The 18,224-nt window shown below is 43.6% G+C and overlaps 1 protein-coding gene across 3 annotated transcripts in view; it reads right to left on the bottom strand.

Moving 5' to 3' along the window:
- Positions 1-11,693, bottom strand: part of stxbp5a (syntaxin binding protein 5a (tomosyn)) — an 89,608-nt gene extending 77,915 nt beyond the window's left edge. For 2 of the 3 annotated variants that reach the window (XM_051408692.1, XM_051408693.1), the window contains exons 1-3: positions 11,382-11,693; positions 11,065-11,200; positions 8,741-8,838 (exon numbers count right to left, since the gene is read on the bottom strand). In XM_051408692.1, coding sequence (XP_051264652.1) covers positions 8,741-8,838; positions 11,065-11,193 — 227 coding nt within the window. In that variant the 5' untranslated portion in view covers positions 11,194-11,200; positions 11,382-11,693. The remainder of the gene's footprint in view (positions 1-8,740; positions 8,839-11,064; positions 11,201-11,381) is intronic. The other variant, XM_051408694.1, reaches the window with a different exon arrangement.
- Positions 11,694-18,224: the final 6,531 nt, after the last annotated feature.

The following is an 18,224-nucleotide window of genomic DNA, read 5'->3' as shown; positions in this document are numbered from 1 at the left end:
TCACATGAAGGGCAGGGAGAAAAGTGAGACGACAAAATCTTTGCGCTTCGCATCATTCTGTAAGCCAGTCCCCTTACAAGCACCACAGGGACAATGCCAACCTGACAGCAAGCGTTAGACTCAACCCCGCTACACTTCCACACTTTAACAACAATACCGAGCAAAACGACCCAGGGTCAGCCTTATACACTCATTTTATATTCAAACAAGCACCTGAGAAGAAATTCCTTTATGTTCAGCTTCTTTTTAGCTCATCAAACGCAGCGTTGTCATTCAGTCAAAGAGAAGTCAGGTCACCTTGAGAACAAACCCGAAACATTCGCTCAGTTGTGACGCTTTCCTCCACAAAACTACGTCTCACTTAGCATTTCAATTCTCTCTCTGGACAGCGAGAATCACATAAACCTCCACAGTCCTGCACCTGTGGACTAACACATGCTCAGCAATCCCTGAGCAGACCCTGTATCTTGGTTCAGATTCTCATTAAACCTCAAAAATGCATTTAAATTGATCTCATACGACTAGTTCTCTGTCGCTGTCATGTATGATATGATACATGACAGTGACACTTGACGCCAGATTTACAGCATGCATGATTAAGTGATATTTATATCACTGGACAGGCGAGAGCTATCCGTACAAGCCGCAATCTGCTCAGGGCAAGTCAAAAACAACAACCAGTATTTGGCAATTTGCCCAACGCTGCCTTATTTATAGACAAAGGGCAACGTGGATCAAGTTTTGACAGTTATAAAGAAAATGCCGTTTTACTAGCATTTATTCCGCGGGGAGTTCACCAAAGTGTCATGAGGATGAAAGCCTCAGACTTACAAATGAACCACAATTTGAAATCAATAGGAGGCATAGTGTTACCACGTGCTAATGTACACATACCATAACTCCTGAATCAAATTCGATAGAGTGCACGGGCTCATTTACTTTGGAAACTTGACTCTCGATGATAAGGGACCTCTGTGGTATGGGGACTGGACAGTGGTCAAACCCTTTGGTCACAAGAGTGAGGCTACAGTACAGAAGTGCATTGAGCAGAACTAATAGTGCAAATCAATACAGTAGGAACATGGTCCACACAAGTGGCTCCAGCAATGCTGGACAGGCAGCTGTGTGAAGTAAATTCTGTCATAAATCACAACAGGCTGACAGCAATTTGTGTCCCTGGTTGTCACCGTTTCAATGGCCAGGGGGTGTGGCAACTGTTTTCAATAATACTACACAGAAAATGGTTAGATGGGGCTTAAATCTCAAATTATTATATCACCAACATCATCAGATGTATGCCATTTTTTTTCTTCTGCATTGGTTATGATTGTATTTGCTGAATACTAGCTTGGTTCCAGACCTCTAAATCACTACCAACATCTCCAATTTGTTCAGCGACTCATATAGGTTCAGTGTTGTACACAGCTTTGTAGGAAGGATTATAACTGTCGATGTCATCTTCCTACATAGCTAGTTACCTAGCTATATCCATGAAAAATAGTAATGAGTAAGTATAGGATGATATATAAATTGGCTAGCCTAGGGGTTTGTTCAAAACCTGTATGGTCTTTGGTCTTTTTTAGCAATGTCACCGTGTTCTTAGATCGCATCAACTAACAACAAAAACAAATAAATAAGGAATAATGGTACAATAATGGTAAAAGGTATGAAAACAAGATCCGTGTTGTAATAATCTGGAAAGCTTTCTCAATACAGGAGAGAAGAATTGATCAAATCCATCACTCTTGAGCCATTTCCCATGGTACTGTGCGACCATGGAAACTCGGCTAAGTCTGTCAGTCTGTCACTCCCAGCTGAAGGTATTTGTGCCCACCATCAGTTGTCACAAGCAGGTCCAAGATGGCAAGCTTCCTAATTTCCACCGCCAAGATAAATACTGCTAGTCTAGTCAAGTCTAACAGTTGTCAAAAACTTTTATCTGAAGTTACATAAATGCAAACCCACATTTACAGAACTACAGCATCCATCATCGGTTTGGGTGTCAAGTTTGAAAGCAATTTTAGTTATATTCGTGTTTACTTTCAATTAATGCTATCTAATTAGCGCTTCAAAACATTATGACAAGCAATCCCAGAGCAGCAAACCACTATATAATTTGCCTGGTCAAAACATTGGAGCTTCACTCATCCACAAGCAGTCAGAATAGAGCCACGCATTAACCAGCGCAGTCGGTACACCCTCTGAGTGAATGTGTACAAACCTGAACCAATTTATTGTCTCCAGCCCACATGACACTGTGTATTTACGATGAGCCACTCAAGCGCTGCCTGTCGTCTTTTGGGAATAATTAAAGCACAGGCTGGTGACCTCTCCAGACTTGCTGCTCCATATCTCACAAACACGCATGTCCACACACATGCACCACTCTACAGTTCGCTTTCTATTACTTTTGCATGCAAACAGTGCCTTTTGAGCATTCATTCCTTCCCCCTGCATTAAATAAATGTTAAATATATCTTTGGTTAAATGATGAGCCTAGTTTACCAAAAAACATTGATGATGACGGGGCTAAAAACACACTCCGGATTAGTATTCATTCCCAATGGCAGCCCTAGCTGTTAACCTTTCTCCAGGTCATCAAGATTTCTTGTCCTCCAATAAGATTGCTTTCTAGTGAACAATACTATAACAGTGCATCCTGAATTGTGATAACTCACAAGAGGAAGAAAGGTTGGATGTGTGCACTGATGTTTTATTTTGTTCCATTTCCATTAGCGAACTGGTAAAACATAACTAACCTTCAAGGTCATGTGTCTCTCTTAAACACACACACACACACACACACACACACACACACACACACACACACACACACACACACACACACACACACACACATGCAGTACCATCATTTCTGGCAAGACAGGAGCTGGCAGATATATGGGACAGGGAGCATGAGGAGTAAAAGCTGGAGTTAAATGTACACTAAATTATTGAAAAGCAACATGGCAGCACAACTTTAATCATCCTAAACCCAGATCCCATTTGGGTCTTGTCAAGGCTAAAGGACTTAAGCAGGACACACTGTCAGGATATTGGACAGAGAGAAGCAGCAACTACATTGTGTTTCTACTGATGCAGCAAATTTCGTTTCCTAAGAACCAATAGAACAGAAGAAGCGGAGTGCTTTTGGATAACATGAAAGATGAAACCCGGTACACAAGGGGTCTTTGATTAAGAGTACTTCACTACAGTGAACAGGTACACAAACATTCACAGGCACACACGCACACATCCTTTGTTCCAGTAATGGTGTAAAGTTGGTGTGCACTGAACTGACATGAAAGCCACATCTCTGCAGCTCTCTGGTGACCACACCACAGACTTTTAACCATTTTCTTTTTTTAAATACCACCTGGCAGACACAAGCTGACTCCTCCAACCCTACCAGCAGCTCTATAAACACACACACACACACACACACACACACGCACACACAATATTAAATTCTGTCATCAGATGCAATATGATTTCTTAATTTCAAGCTATTCTCTTCTCTTCTCTCTTCCCCAATCCTTGTCCCACCTCTGTTAAAAGTAATCTAATCCTTCCTGATTTTGTGTGATACCATACTAACCAATGACACGAGAATGAATATTCCTAGATACCACCACAGGTGCAACATGGCTAGTTGGTCAAATAAAAAAAAGACAGATGCATGTATTGATAACGCAGGTGCATGCTTAAATTACTCACAATATACTGTACATAACACAGTGGCGGCAGCAGAGGCTTAACTCCTTTGATGAGACTGTTGCTGTCTCAGTCGGCCTCGTCTTTGCTGCACCAAACTCCAGCACATTGCATAACTGAGCACAGACACAAACACACAACCCCAGGCCTGGTCTGCACTATGGAGAGCCATCTAGAAGAGTTAGCTTGCAACTGGCAACCCCAGTGAGGAGAGAGCAAAAGGGGGGAAGAGAATGGAGATGCAACAAAACAGATAGAAGAATAAATGAATAAACAAATGATCTGTGACCTGAAAAGAAGCTCACACACTCTTAAAGCAATAAACTGGAAAGAGAGCTTGATGCAAACACTTTTTTACCATTTACTATCCCTCAGTCTCTGAAGATGCTGAAGACATGCAAAGCCAGAGACTCTTTACTATTAAAATCCAATACAATCATCACTGACATATAAATTATATACAGTCAGTGTGCCGTTAGAGACATCTGTGAACTACTATTAGAATCCTTTGGGAATTTCTCATACACTGAAATACAATGAAAATCCCATCAAGGTTACTGTAGTTTACAAAAAGAAATATGCCCGCATACACAGTGTGAAGCTCTCTAGTGATTGTAAGCTACAATTGAACACTTCCATTTGTATGTATTATACCAATGGAATTCCAACATCTACTGCTGAGCTCCAGTTTTTATTTCAACTCTTACAATTACTCCCAATTTGTAGTCCAGTCAGAGGACTCATGGCTCAGTAAGGTTCCTCTGTGACTGTAGACGAAGCTCAGAGGCTACCGAGTGAATCCGAAGGAAGATTGATGACGAAGATATGTCACAGTCAATCTGTGCTACAACCGAAAGCTGCACAGGGCCACTGCCAGTCACAGCAGTTACTGCAAAGCCTGTGTGTATACAAAGTTGTCTCTGCAAACATGTGTGCACCACTGTCTGCCTGCATGTGCAAACGTTTGCCCTTCTGTGTAAGTCAGTACACATACAGTATTTGCGTGTGCACATCCCCTAACATTTGTATAAGTCATCTACCATCGTATGCTTGTGTGCGCGCATATGTGTGAAAGCACAAGTGTGTGTGTGCTAGCTCTGCCACCTCCGAATGTCTATCCTGAAATAATAACTGTGTGTCTGCCTGTGCCTCCATTTGTATGTGTGAGTCCTATGATGTCCTGCGCCTGCCGATGAGATAATCTGGCAGAGCATGGAGTGACAATTTGATCTATTGCTGGCTCACAGGGAGTCTCTGAGTTATAGCGCTGCCATCTCTCCTGGCCGCCACCAGTAAAGAGCCGTCTCTCCACAGAGGTGAGCCGCCACATTGTTACACGCTCAGCTGCAGACCACCCAGCAAATAGATACACACACAAAAACACAAACATATACAAATGAGTCTAGTTTGATGGCGGTAAGCTGTCAAAGTCATCCAGTAAGGTCCCAGCACCATGTTTTCTGTCAGGGAGTGACAGAATCTCCCATTACATAGTGCTCTGGAAACAATGCTAATTTCCACCCACATTATGCTTGCCTTTACCACACAAACTGAACCAGCAGAGTATGAATTTCAATTATCAAGTGTGGTGATTTTATTTCTATTAAGGAAAGAACACTTGTTTCCACCCTAGACAGATTCTGTCCAAATACTGGAGAGCTGGTTATGAAAAGTAAGGGAGGCAACTTCTGGGCATTGTTATGAAATCTTTCCATACCATTGCAATGAGATACCTTACTGTAGGTTGAAGGATAAATATGCTTTTATTTACAGCTATGCCAGACTTTTCAACGCATTAGTGTTGTTTTCACACAAGCAGTCATATTCAATTCAATTAAATTTTATTTGTATAGCGCCAATTCAAATTTAAATCATATAAGACCTCTGCTTGAATAAAACACAGGCTAATATTAGCCAAGTTTCCTCATTTCCTGATTTACAACGAAGTACACAAGAGAGTTTCACGGTTTTTGGAACTCCATTCCACTGACACATTTTGGTTGGTATTCAAAATCTAGGTTTCAAGGTTTTATTCCCCGCACTACACGTTAGTGATAGTTGTAGTATAACAATGCATCTCCTGTCTGTATACTGGTACATACAGAAATATCATAATCTATAATGTAATTCACTCTCAATTATTAGGCAACATGCAGAACATTTAAAAGTAATGTTGAAGGTGTGGAACAGATTTTTCTTTATTTCTATGATTATACTGTAAGTGTTTCTCCTCAAAATAGGCTGTATGCTTCGGTTAATTTCATCTTTTTTGTCTAGAGGCTGATGGATCTCAATTAACGTCATGTTCAGCTCTGATGAAGGTTCATAATATCATTACATTATGTGGTTGATACATGGATGAAAGCTCATTATGTTGAATTAGCCCCACCTTTTTTGTCTGTTGTTGCTGGCTTTATGATACCAACGCTCTGTCAACAACCTGCTGCTGATGTTGTTTCATACTACCACCATTAAACTAATGGCCAAAAACTCTTGTGTTGGGTTTGATCCATATTAGATAAAGTGGGAAGAGGCGTCAGTGCAACATATTTAGTTCTGTCTGGTTAGGAAATGAAGGCAATACAGAACAAGGAAATAAGGAAGGTTCCTTCTACTTTTTTGCAGGCCTATCTCTTATTACAAACACTCTGTCGCAACACACATTTTTTTCATTCAGCATTTTAGAACACAGCATTTCTGCTTATTTTTGAAATTAAACTGCTAATCCGATGGTAAGCTAATATGTGTAAACTGCTCGCACAGCAAAACCCGTTTCCCAAACGCTCACAACTTCTTTTTGCTGCCGAGATATTTTGCAGAAAACAATTGACAGCAGTGTGTGTATGTGTGTGTGTGTGCACTTGGGCATATCTGTCTCAGTGCATTACCACACACAGATCAATAAGGATTCTATTCTTGGCCATTAGATCTTGAAGCAGGGGATAGCCTGCCTCTCTCACTCTTTCCTATCTACTCCCTCTCTCTCTCTGCCCTCCCTCATCTATTGGCCTGTCCTCTCCGCTGGCTCTCCCGCCAACCTCTTTCTCTGTTTCCCCTCTTTCCCTCCTCCAGACAACACCAAAGGGACATTGTCATCCTCCCAGCTGGACAGAGGAAACAGCAGCAGAGTCAGTGGCGAGCATCAAACACGGGACAGTTTTGGGAGGGATCACAGAAGCGATTGCCTTTATGGCTGGAGGGATCAGCCGTCTCCTCGGAGGATTCAGGCATGCACACAGACATGTACGCGACATATTCGCTCGCACACATCCACACACACCTCCTGCTCCTGCTGTAATTCTCAGTCCTCTGCCTAGCTGCCAGGCAGAGGCCCTTGATCTGCCACTTCCTGTAATCCTCCATGGGAGAGAGGGGCAGCCAAATGTCCTGGCAGGGCAGCCAGGCAAACAAACGCACATACACACAAACGGGCATATACACCAATAGTTACCACTAAGTGAAATAATAATGACCTCCAGGACATAGACGTGTATCAGCGCTGGAGTCCCATGATGTCACAATACATGCCACCTGCAACACGCAAAAAATGTGAATCATGACATTTCCATTATGCCCCCTTCATCTGTGCCACGCTGGTATCATTGTCATCAGATAAAAGAGACAGGGCTGACTAAACAGCCAATGACACAGGAAGAGAACGAGATCCAAAGTGACTCCCAGTTCACCTTCCCCTGACTCAGATAAGACTCTATCTGATCCACATCACTCAAACAAAAGAGAAATTCCTCTGTTCATTCCATTTCAAAAGTGACCGGTTTCAGACAGTGGGAATCATCTGATAATCATTTCACCCACACTCGGGATAGTCTGAGAGGCTGCTTTTTAAACCACGAGTGCAGCTTTTTTTTCATACTGAGTTTACCCAGTCTGGAGCTCACAGGAGTAATGTACCAGCCAGCAAGACATAAGCCCCATTAAGCTTATTCACCAGTTCCTGCATCAGCCCTTACATAGTATTTCCACCAGATGAGGGATTTTATTCCCTATCTTCTAATACATGTGTACCAGTGACAGAATCTGCTCTGCTTTGGATGAAGAAATTCATGGTTTCTGTTGAATCTGTAAATCTCCAGGAAAAGTGGTACGTGATGATCTGTTCTGTCTTCCTCCGCTTTTAAGAAGAACAGAAAACATACTAAAAAGGTACACGGACTCTTCTCATAAGTCTGGAGAACATGGCTCCGTAGGCTCAATGCTCATCCTCCTCTGCCTGAGAACGTCTCTGTTTTTATCCTCACCTTTCCAGCACAGGTGAACAAGACTGAGTCACAGCCATAGCTGCCAGCAGGTGGGAACGAGGGACGGCCAGGCGGACAGCTCTTCATCACACCGTAATGAGCTGGCAAAGGATGTCGGACAGGCAGGAGAACACATGGAGGACCTGTAAAAGCAGCCTGACACAGGCAAGCTTGCAGGCGTTCTCTGAAGCTATACGACTCCCCGCGGTGCCATTTCATCACAAGCTGTTGTCCCTGTTTGTGTAAACGTCCTCATATCGCAAGAAAGCCGACACAAGCTACCTGAACCACTTACTTCTCCAGCTGAAATGCAGCACCTACTTCAATATGTGGCTACGGGTGGACTTTTCTGTGACATTTCTTGTGGTTTAAAATGTGCGAGACAGTGTGCAACAGTGAGGCAAAAATTCAGTAAAGACAGCTAAAATGTGCCACTCAAGGGATGCTGAGTTAAGCTTGTTCTTGGTCTGTGGTTAAACCATAGCATACCATCATCTTACCATCTGACATCATCTGGAACTTTAACTATAAGGCAAAGACAAATCAAAGAGTTTATTCTAACAGGAGTCAAGGTGATTTGCTTCCTACAAAGGCTACTGAAACCTTTTCCGCATACGCATACCAATACCCTGAAACCCCACCACTGTACATCAGCATCTGACTATAGCAGCTCAGACATCTGTTCACTTACCTGCTGCTGCCTCCCAGGGATGCAGGGATACAGGCCACAGTAAACTATAACAGCTCAATGGCAAATGAAAGGATACAATCTCAGAGCCCCACTCTGGGTGCCGATGGCCAGTATCTTCTGCACTGGGTCGAAAGCCATGGACGATGGCTGATAGGGAAAGCCATGACGGACAGTCTGATAGATGTGCAGAAAAAAACAAAACAGAATGCGTTAGAGAGGGATATGAATTTGCATTTCACAGCAGGAGTGTTGTTTTGTCAAAGGATGTCACACACAGGAGTTTGGTAAACAAATGGTCCCAGATGGATGTGGAAAGTGTTATGAAACAGAAATGTAAAGCCTGAAATTGCACAGACGAGAAAATGGAAGAGAGGAAGTATGCTCTTTCTATGCATGGTTACCCTGTTCTTCGATGATATTTGGCTTCGCTTATTAGGATCCCTTTATAATCACGGGCCTATTTTGAGATTTCTCTCTCATTTCTCTCTCTTTATCTCATCTTCCTTCTCTCACTGCCTCCCACATGAGGTCGTGATTACACTTAAGTCTGGAAATAAAAAATAAAACACGGAAAACACACCCATAAGGAGCATTTGGTCCTGATTTGTTGCTGGGCCTTCTATTGAAGTGCATTACATTGTTAGGCATTTCTGTTTTTTTGTCCACCCTCTTTATATTTGTGTGTGTTCGTGTGTGTGTGTGTGCAACTGTAGCTTTACGGCATCAGTCAGCCGGTGGTGGGCTGTTGGATTTGTTTGCTTAGCGGCAGAAGGCTAAAGCACGTTACATAAGAAGCACTCAGTGCAGCAAAGACACCTGCCTTCCTCGCAGAGAAACATTACACAGAGTTTCTGTCCAGGCAGACAGTGAGGGTGCAGTAGGGAGGATGGAGCCTTGTTCAAAGAGACTTCAATCAGACGCCTGGCTGTTGATAGACATATTTAGGCTGTCGTGTCAATCAAACCTGCAATCTCTAAGCTGCTCTTTCTAGCCACTAAACCACAATATCCCCTAAGCCCTCGGGTGTGTGGACCTGATTCTAGTTTATGTTATTTAGTTTTCCAGTTATGACTTTGGGCACTCTAAATTATTACTTCTGACAACTATTAAGGTGATTACAGTTTTTAAAAGTTAATCTGACCTAGCCTTGGACCTCAACACCTGATGTTGGTGTTTGGTTGGTTGTTGGTGTCTCTAAAACGGACAAGGACAACAATCACATGACTCTGCCATGACGCTGACTTGCACAGGCACACGGAGAGTCTGCACAAGCCTCCATGTCAGACAGTTATTAAAGTACCTGATAGACATATTGGTAATTTTACGGTTAAGAATCCACAAACAAGCCTGTTATGAACATGCAGGTTAAAATATGTGGGTTAAGTATGTGGGGAAATCAATAGCAAGCACACAGTGGTGTCTATAAAAAGGCCACACCACCAAACCATTAGGGCACACTTGGCTAAATCCTGATTGAACATTATCGTGGGCAAAGATGTAGCATGTAAATAGCATGATTGTTTATTAACCCCATCCATTGTTGTGGCCAATTCAGACAGAGGAGGGCCTTTTTTTTTTTTTTCCCAAACTCACTCACTTCAGGCGCCATCAGTCCCCAATGGATCAATGATGGGGGGGGTAAAGTAGTGTGCGTGTGAGGGAGACAGGGCAAGAGAGAGGGAGGAGTGTGTGAGAGGTGTGTCTGTGGGAGGGAAGAAGCAGATAGAGACGCTGCAAGGAAAAGAAAAAGGGGAAGACACACACACACACACACACACACATTAACCAGGAACCACCGTTTTGCTAATCCAAACCCAGCAGATTATGCAAGAGGGGATCAGTTTGGCCCAGCCCCTCGATATGACAGTTCACGCTGAGCATCCACACAGCAGCAAACGATGGTATTTCCGCAGAGGGATAACAACCTACATCCTATTACCACATCTGAAATAACTAGTTGGTTTGAGGCATCTCGCACCATTACAGCACAAAAACACGCAGCCATATAGGAACTTGTGGTTCTGTCGCCAACGCGCACTCGCCATACAGTATGCGCATTGTAGTTAGACGTGTTACAGCCTGTCCCTCCCCATGCCTCGGACAAGCACAGAGGCTTTTAATGATTCCCAATCTTGCCAATTTTTTTAATTAACCTTCAGCAAGCTGGTGCTCTTTATAGTTTAGAGGAAGAATGCTTCGCCCATTGATTCGTTTATTGTGTGGCGCTCACTCGCACCTGCTGTATCCTGACATGGGATACGCGCAGTACAAACTGTGAATAATAATAAATAAAATAAAAACAACAACAACAACAACAACAACAAGGGACTACATTACATTCGGAAAAGGGGCTAAGCGTGATGAATACAGCTGTGTAATAGAACCATCAGGCTCGCCCACCTTGCAGAGCTGGAAATGGTCGGACTGGATGGTCTCCCGGATCAGATGGTTCTCCTGTGGCCCCACTTGGACAGACGGGGTGGAGGAGGACACCTCTTTCAGCACCTTCCTGATGTTGAACTTCTTCATTTTCAGACTGCAGAGCACACAATTGAGATCACCCGCAAAAGATAAAGGGGATAACCACTTTCTCTCTCTCTCTCTCTCTCTCTCTCTCTCTCTCTCGCTCACATACACACACTCACACACACACCTCTCTCTCTCTCTCTCTCTCTCTCTCTCTCTCTCTCTCTTCTGATTTCCTCAGTAAATCTCACATTTTAGTGCTCGTTTTTTAGCGCAGTCTCCATGCTGGAAGGCTCTGGCGCGCACCGGACAGGTCGCTTTTCTTGACGTGAAAATTTTGGACGACGGGAGCCGCTGGGATGTTGGTGCGTCGGTGTTATTAGCTCGGAGTCCGTGCTGTGCCCCACTGCGTCTCGGTGGCTCCGCTCTTCTTCTCGGCTTCCCTTCCCCTCCCCTCTCGGCTGTGTGCGCCGCTCAGCCAAGGCGGAAACGCAGCGCAGTGGCGGTGCTGCTGCTGCTGCTGCTGCTGACGCTCTTGCGCATGTCTGAACAGAGCAGAGGCTTCGACACAAATCCCGCCACCTTGCCAGCCCCCCTCTCTCTCTCTCCTCTCTCTCTCTCTCTCTCTCTCTCCTCCTTTCATCTGCCACCCCCCAACGACAACGCCTCCCCACCACCCTCCTCCCTCCCTCTCACGCACACATATAGTAGGTTTTGCTCCACTGCACCTGGTGATGCTTGTGATGTTGGGATGCTGCAGCGTGGTGAGTGTCTGTGGAGACAGACAGGCAGACAGACAGACAGACAGACGGAGGCTCGGTCCCATTATTTTCAGCGCACACTCGCCCTATCCACTGCGCCTCTTGTTTGTGTGCACGCGTGGAAAGGTTCGCCATATTAAAGGCCATCCTGAACCACAGAGGAAGTAGACTATAAAGCCTGGCTGAGAATTGCAGAATTATTGCATAATTGTGCCACATTTCCACTGCACTATGTTGTTCATGGCGGATTTTGACAAACTGCAGTGACATTAGAATTTAAAAAAAGCAAATAAAAGCAGCCCTTTGTCCCTACATTCATTTGATATTTGACTCATATATCTATCAGTTTAACAAAAAGAACAAATCATGTAGCCTAGTACTAATATACTGATTTAGTTTTATTGGTTAGGGAATCAGGATGCTGTGCATTTGCAGGTAAACGGTGCATAAAATAACCCAACAGCTGAACAAGCAATGTGTATATAGGTATCCATGGTGATGGCTGTTTCCCACTTATGGTGCAGTCCCATCCTCCCTTTTAATATGGAGAACCCTCCACAGCTGCAAGTGTGACTGCAAGCCACACTTCACAGTGAAGAGCAACTGAGGGGTGGGGTTGTGGTTTGGGAAAGGCCCCTGTGTCTGCCAACCAGGTGACACTGCATGTTCCCCCTGGCAGGACCTTCACAAATCAAAATATTACAGCGTTTCTGTAGATTTTGTTCCTCCAACATTCAAAACTTCTGCAGAAGAAATGGTCGACAGTTACAGACTTGGTGTTCTTTTAACAGGGTCTTACTGTACAGTGAGTACAGGAAGGTGAATTTATAGGCCCCATGAGGCTCCTGGCTATGCTGCAATAATGTGACGTGGAATGATAAGAACAACACCATGGCTATGTTTAGCATGTGGCTGTCATCACGTGAAGATGATAATTCTGCTTGCAACTGGTACCGGTATATACATAATGTTCCCATCAAAACAGAATTGAATTAGGATTATTTATCTTGCATATGTGCTTCAGCTCACTTAAGGCAGCCATGTCTCTTCTCCACAAGCACTTTCATATTATTTCCCAGCTGGTGGATGTGTTGAATGGTGGTGGTGGTGCAGTTAGTTAGTACTGTTGCCTCACAGCAAGAAAAAAAGTCCTGGTTCTTCTTATACCTGTGTGGGTTCCCTCTGGGGGGGCGCATTTCCTCCCACGTTCCAAAAGATGAGCAGCGTTGGCAACACTAAATTGCTATGGGTGTGACTGTAAATGTGAGCAGTTGTCTGTCTATGTATGTCAGCCCTGTGATAGACTGGAGATTTGTCCAGGTGTACACCCCCTCTTGCTCAGTCTGAGCTGGGCTCCAGACCACTACAGCTCTCCAAATGATGGGTGGGTACAAATGACAGATGGAAGGCTTATTGGAGCCATCACAACTCAATACTTAGCTGTGATGCTCACCTAAACAAGATAATAATTATGCTAACTTCACTCTGTCTTATTAATACATACACTTTACTTGAACTTCTGTACTTTTTGTCTCACTGCAGACTCTTTAATTTGTGAACACTAGTCACAGCACTGGGCACAGGCCATGATCTTATAATTAGGCCCCCAAACTGTAAAAAATCCACAATGTTTGTCTCAAAATAAACACCATCAACTCAGCCGTCCGCCTCATGATACTCATTCATTACTTTTGACAGGCTGTTGTCTACCTGGACTACCTGCTACAAAAGTCTACCCCAAAGACAACTTTGTCACTGGTCGTGTTTCCGCTCAGAGCTTAAATTAGTTGAGTTCAGAACCTCAGTGCATCTGTGTCAGTTTGTAAGGTCACAGATGAAAAGTACCAGCTTTGACAAGCTCAGCTGAGGCTGCTCATGCTTGAGTGACACTGACGTTGCCACCTGTTTGGGCTGTTTGCTAACACCCTCATCTTCGGCAGGTTCGCCGCCAGCAGCAGGGACAGGGGTGCAGCAGCGGAAGTAATATCTGTGTTTGCGCTCCCTTGTGAACACCTGATACCACCTCTGTCCTAAACTGGAGAAAGTCCAAAAAAGGGCATTTCTATGTCCACCATAGCTGCACATTGTAATAATCAATGCTTATTTTATTAGCTTGTCCGTGTGGGTTTCAACGTAAGTCCTTTGTTGAGACGCAGCTGATGCAAAGGATGCATCACGGAAATGAAGATGCTATTGAATTAAAGGGCACAAAAAGATATAAGAGGACCAGGGAGCAAATTATTAATTCAGTAATCGTAACAAGGTGGCTTGAGAACAATTGTTGCGATGCTGATTTGCATAATGAACTGAAATTGACCATACGCACCTTCCAACCCCAACTGATATCGCCTGATCCAGAATACATTACGCAGGCAAACAAAGAGGTCCTTATTAGTCAATCTTTGCATGTGTGTGAGTGAGTGAGTGATGTGGGGTGGGAGGGCTTTTGGCGACTCTGACATCAGTGATTTAATTTAGCACCATTGTGTTGTGGCGGGGGCCATTCATCTAGCTGCATTGTGTGTATGTGTGTGTGTTGTATTTTGAGTCTGACTGCTGTGTTTGTGCTCTTTGATAAGGCTTTTCACTGAGGCAGCGCTGTATTAGTGGTTTTTTTCCCTTCTTTTTTGTGTAAAGGGCCAAAGTGTAAAAAGAAAAGAAAAGACCAGGACAGACAGACAAGAGAGAGGGGGATGGACAAACAGAGAGGTGTAAATCCCATGTACAGTCGAGGTGATATTGTTAAATTTGAGCAATATTTGTTATAGAGCCATGATGATGTTATTCCATAAGCCATGTTACACTTTTTTTTTTCTTTAAAGCAGAAGTTAAGAATTAAAAAATGGAATAAAGACACACTGAAGTAGCCCAAATTTACCATACAACATACAGTATAATCTGGTTCTACTTACTGACATACCTGTGAAGTTTTGAAATGGCAACCTTCTGATCATTGTGGTGTTATTGTCTCTCTGTGGGTTGATGTAGCCCATACCAAGATTATTATCAGTGGCATGATGAATGTGAATTGTTTGCACAGCCGTTTCCAGTTGGCAATTTAGTGTGTCCAGTGCTGTATTTCTGTATTCGCTGTAGGTCTTTTAGTTTTACAAAGTCAGTTTAAGCTTGAACTATATCCTAGAGCATGGTAAACTTTTTTCTCAGGGACAACTGTATGTGGACCAATTACATCAGTGCAGAGCCCCCTGTCTCTGCAGCTCGCCCATTATCTACGTATTATCATTCAACACAACAACCCTGGCAAATTGAGCACATACAGATCTATTAGCAGTTATGCACATGATCCAAGCGCTAATCCAGTGCTAATCCCAGGTCAGAGGTAAGGGTAGATGAGCCAGGAGTGGCTCCAGTTTGACAACTGTGACTGACTGTTTCAAGCAGCTACTGTATTAGCGTTATACCCGATCATTAGAGTATACATAGGTAGCGGCACCAGTTTGTTTTAGGCATATAATCAAAATGAAGTCCAACATGTACTTTATGCAATTTTTGTATATTTTAATCTGGTGCAGCAGAATGTAAAGTGTATTGTTGGACCGCAGACTGCAGAGTGACATGAAAACGCCTACCTACACATGCAAATTTGCATATATTACACAGATGTTTGTAACCTGATTATGAATATGCATATACGTGTCATATACATACTACATGCATCTCATTACTCTGATCTAGGATAATATGTTCTCTGATTATATAAGATTGTAGTTGCGTAGAACTGCATAATATTCACTTTTTTATGTACCTTAGTACAGAATTACATAAGTAATTTACTTAAATTACTAAACTAAACTAGACAAAGGTAATGTTAATGCCCATATGCACTAAGAATAAGTGTCCTTACACACAACTATTCACCTCTAGTAGATTTTAGCCACGTAAAAAAGCTTCAAACACTCAAGACTGATCCAATCCGCAGCACCACACTGAGTAACCCCAGAGCTCAGCATCAGAGTCAGCCCTCTTTGACCCCTATATACAGCAAGGCCCTGTGCTGTCTGGAGAAAAAGAAAAACCCAGTCGGACACAGGGGACAATAGCAGGTCGCAGAGAGTCGGGGCTTCTACCTGTCATGCAGAAGGACCGGAGGGACAAGGACCTTCCGCCTTCACTGACAGCTGTAGTTAATCAAGCGAATCATAGCACACCTGAGTTTAGGGCTTATGACCCCAAGCCTTCCTGGGGCATTCAACCACTTTGTCCTCAAACAGCAAGTATATGCAACAGCAGTAGCTAACATACAGTATCATCGTGCATATAACTCACGCATATGCTGGAGGCTTGTGATTAAAAGGAACAAGCAGGAAACACTCACACAAGTTGTTGGTCACAAGAACACACACTCATAACACAGCCGAAGAGCAAAGAGGAAATATTAAGCTAACAAAAATATGCATGACAGACATACATACAGATAGCACGCGTGCACACACACAAGCACACACACACACACACACACACACACACACACACACACACACACACACACACACACACACACACACAAGCACACACACACACACACACAACACACACACACACACACACACACACACACGAGATGTCCTAGAGGAATTGCAAGTTAATGAGCCAATGCCCTTGAGGGAACACTTGATTGTTTCTGACTGGTTCAATAAGAGGATGTTTTCAAAGTCAAACATTGCCAATGCAAACACACATGTAGATGTGTTGCATGCGGAAGGTAACAAAGCTTCAAGGTACATCTGTATATATCCCCCCCACCCCCACCCCCTTACAAACCAACCAGCCCTTACGGTTACAGTGGGGCTTATAAATATTGATGGGAGGATAAAAGAGATGAGGAGATGGGGGGTGGAGAAATTGACAATACCATAAAGCCTTCATTACGTCCATAGCGCTCCTAATCAAAAAGCCGGAGACTAATACAAGCATGAGTTTATGATCCTGGCATCACACCTCATTTCTGACAAATGGGGGATAGAGAGAAGAGAAGAGGAGGGTGTAAATCTCCGTGTCCACCTGGAAAACACTTAGACGTGATATTTGATCAAGCTTTCAAGGTCATAAGGTCGTATGTCAGTAACAAGCCAAAAATGACTGAAATTGCAGTTTGTGGCTTGTGTGAGTGTGCAGGCCTGTCAGTGCAGACCGCTCAGGGGATGGACGTGACACCGCGTCAGCTTGTCTCAACTCGGGGCAGCACAGCTGGTATCAATTCCAATAATCAGCCATGGCGATAAGCTGACCATCAACACACACACACACACACACACACACACACACACACACACACAAATACAGACACAGTCGAGCAGATGGATGCGACTATTAAAGGAAAGGGCATTGCCAATGTTACCATTGCAGTGACACAGGACCTCTGGGAGGACAGATTTCTTAGAAGGAAGCTGCAGTCGGCGTGCAGCCAAAATTAAGTTTACTTAAACCGGTCATCCAGAGATTGAAGAAAGAGACATGAGAGGTGAATAGCACTTTGTCCTCAGTTCAATGTCATGGACTTAATGACTCGAGACCACTACTACTGTCTGTACCAGACCTATGAAGGAGCAGAGGGGAAATCCAATATAGTCAATGAAAGACTACCATGATTTTACAGGTTTTAGACTGGACAGGGACCTGAAAGTAGCACTAGCCTCTTCCCTGATACACACACAGATTGTTATGAATTCATAACTATCTGTGTAGTTTCATTAGAGGTCAAAATCTGCCATTTTCTTTGTTTATACAAGAAAAATTAGGCACAAAGAGGCGTGTGTGTGTGTGTGTATGTGTGAGAGAGAGAGAGAGTGAGAGTCCCCTGTCCTGTTATCTAAGATAGCAATAATCAATGCTAAGCACAGGGCAGATTATCGATGACTCCCTTGTTCAGCTATATCCTGTGTGGTTTCAGCTCTAATCAATTCACACTTTATCAAATCAGCACTTCTCCATGACCATGACTGTCTGGCAACACACTGAGAGTCCTTTATGCCCGCACATTAGAGGTGAAAGCCTGTCAGGAAAGCATCATGACCTGATGTGTTAAAAATAAAAAGGAAAACCTGAAACCAAACACAAAGATGCTGGGAAATGAGCACCAAAAAGCCAATTCTGACTAAAGTTAAATTCCTTTTCCCACATGACTACAGTGGTGTGATGGTGAGCCGTCTCACGGAGGACTCCTCTCGTTCTATAGCCTCTGATGGTAAATTATGCTGCACAATTATCCCCTGTGATTGGCAAAGGCTACTGCACAATCCAATAAAGTGGGATGAAACTTAGACTCCTGTTTTATTGGCAACTTGACACCTCCCGGCTCTGCTGTGTAAACTG

This window comes from Dicentrarchus labrax, unplaced genomic scaffold (assembly GCF_905237075.1).
Source record: "Dicentrarchus labrax unplaced genomic scaffold, dlabrax2021, whole genome shotgun sequence".
NCBI lineage: Eukaryota > Metazoa > Chordata > Actinopteri > Moronidae > Dicentrarchus > Dicentrarchus labrax.
This window is presented reverse-complemented; position numbering and strand designations above follow the sequence as displayed.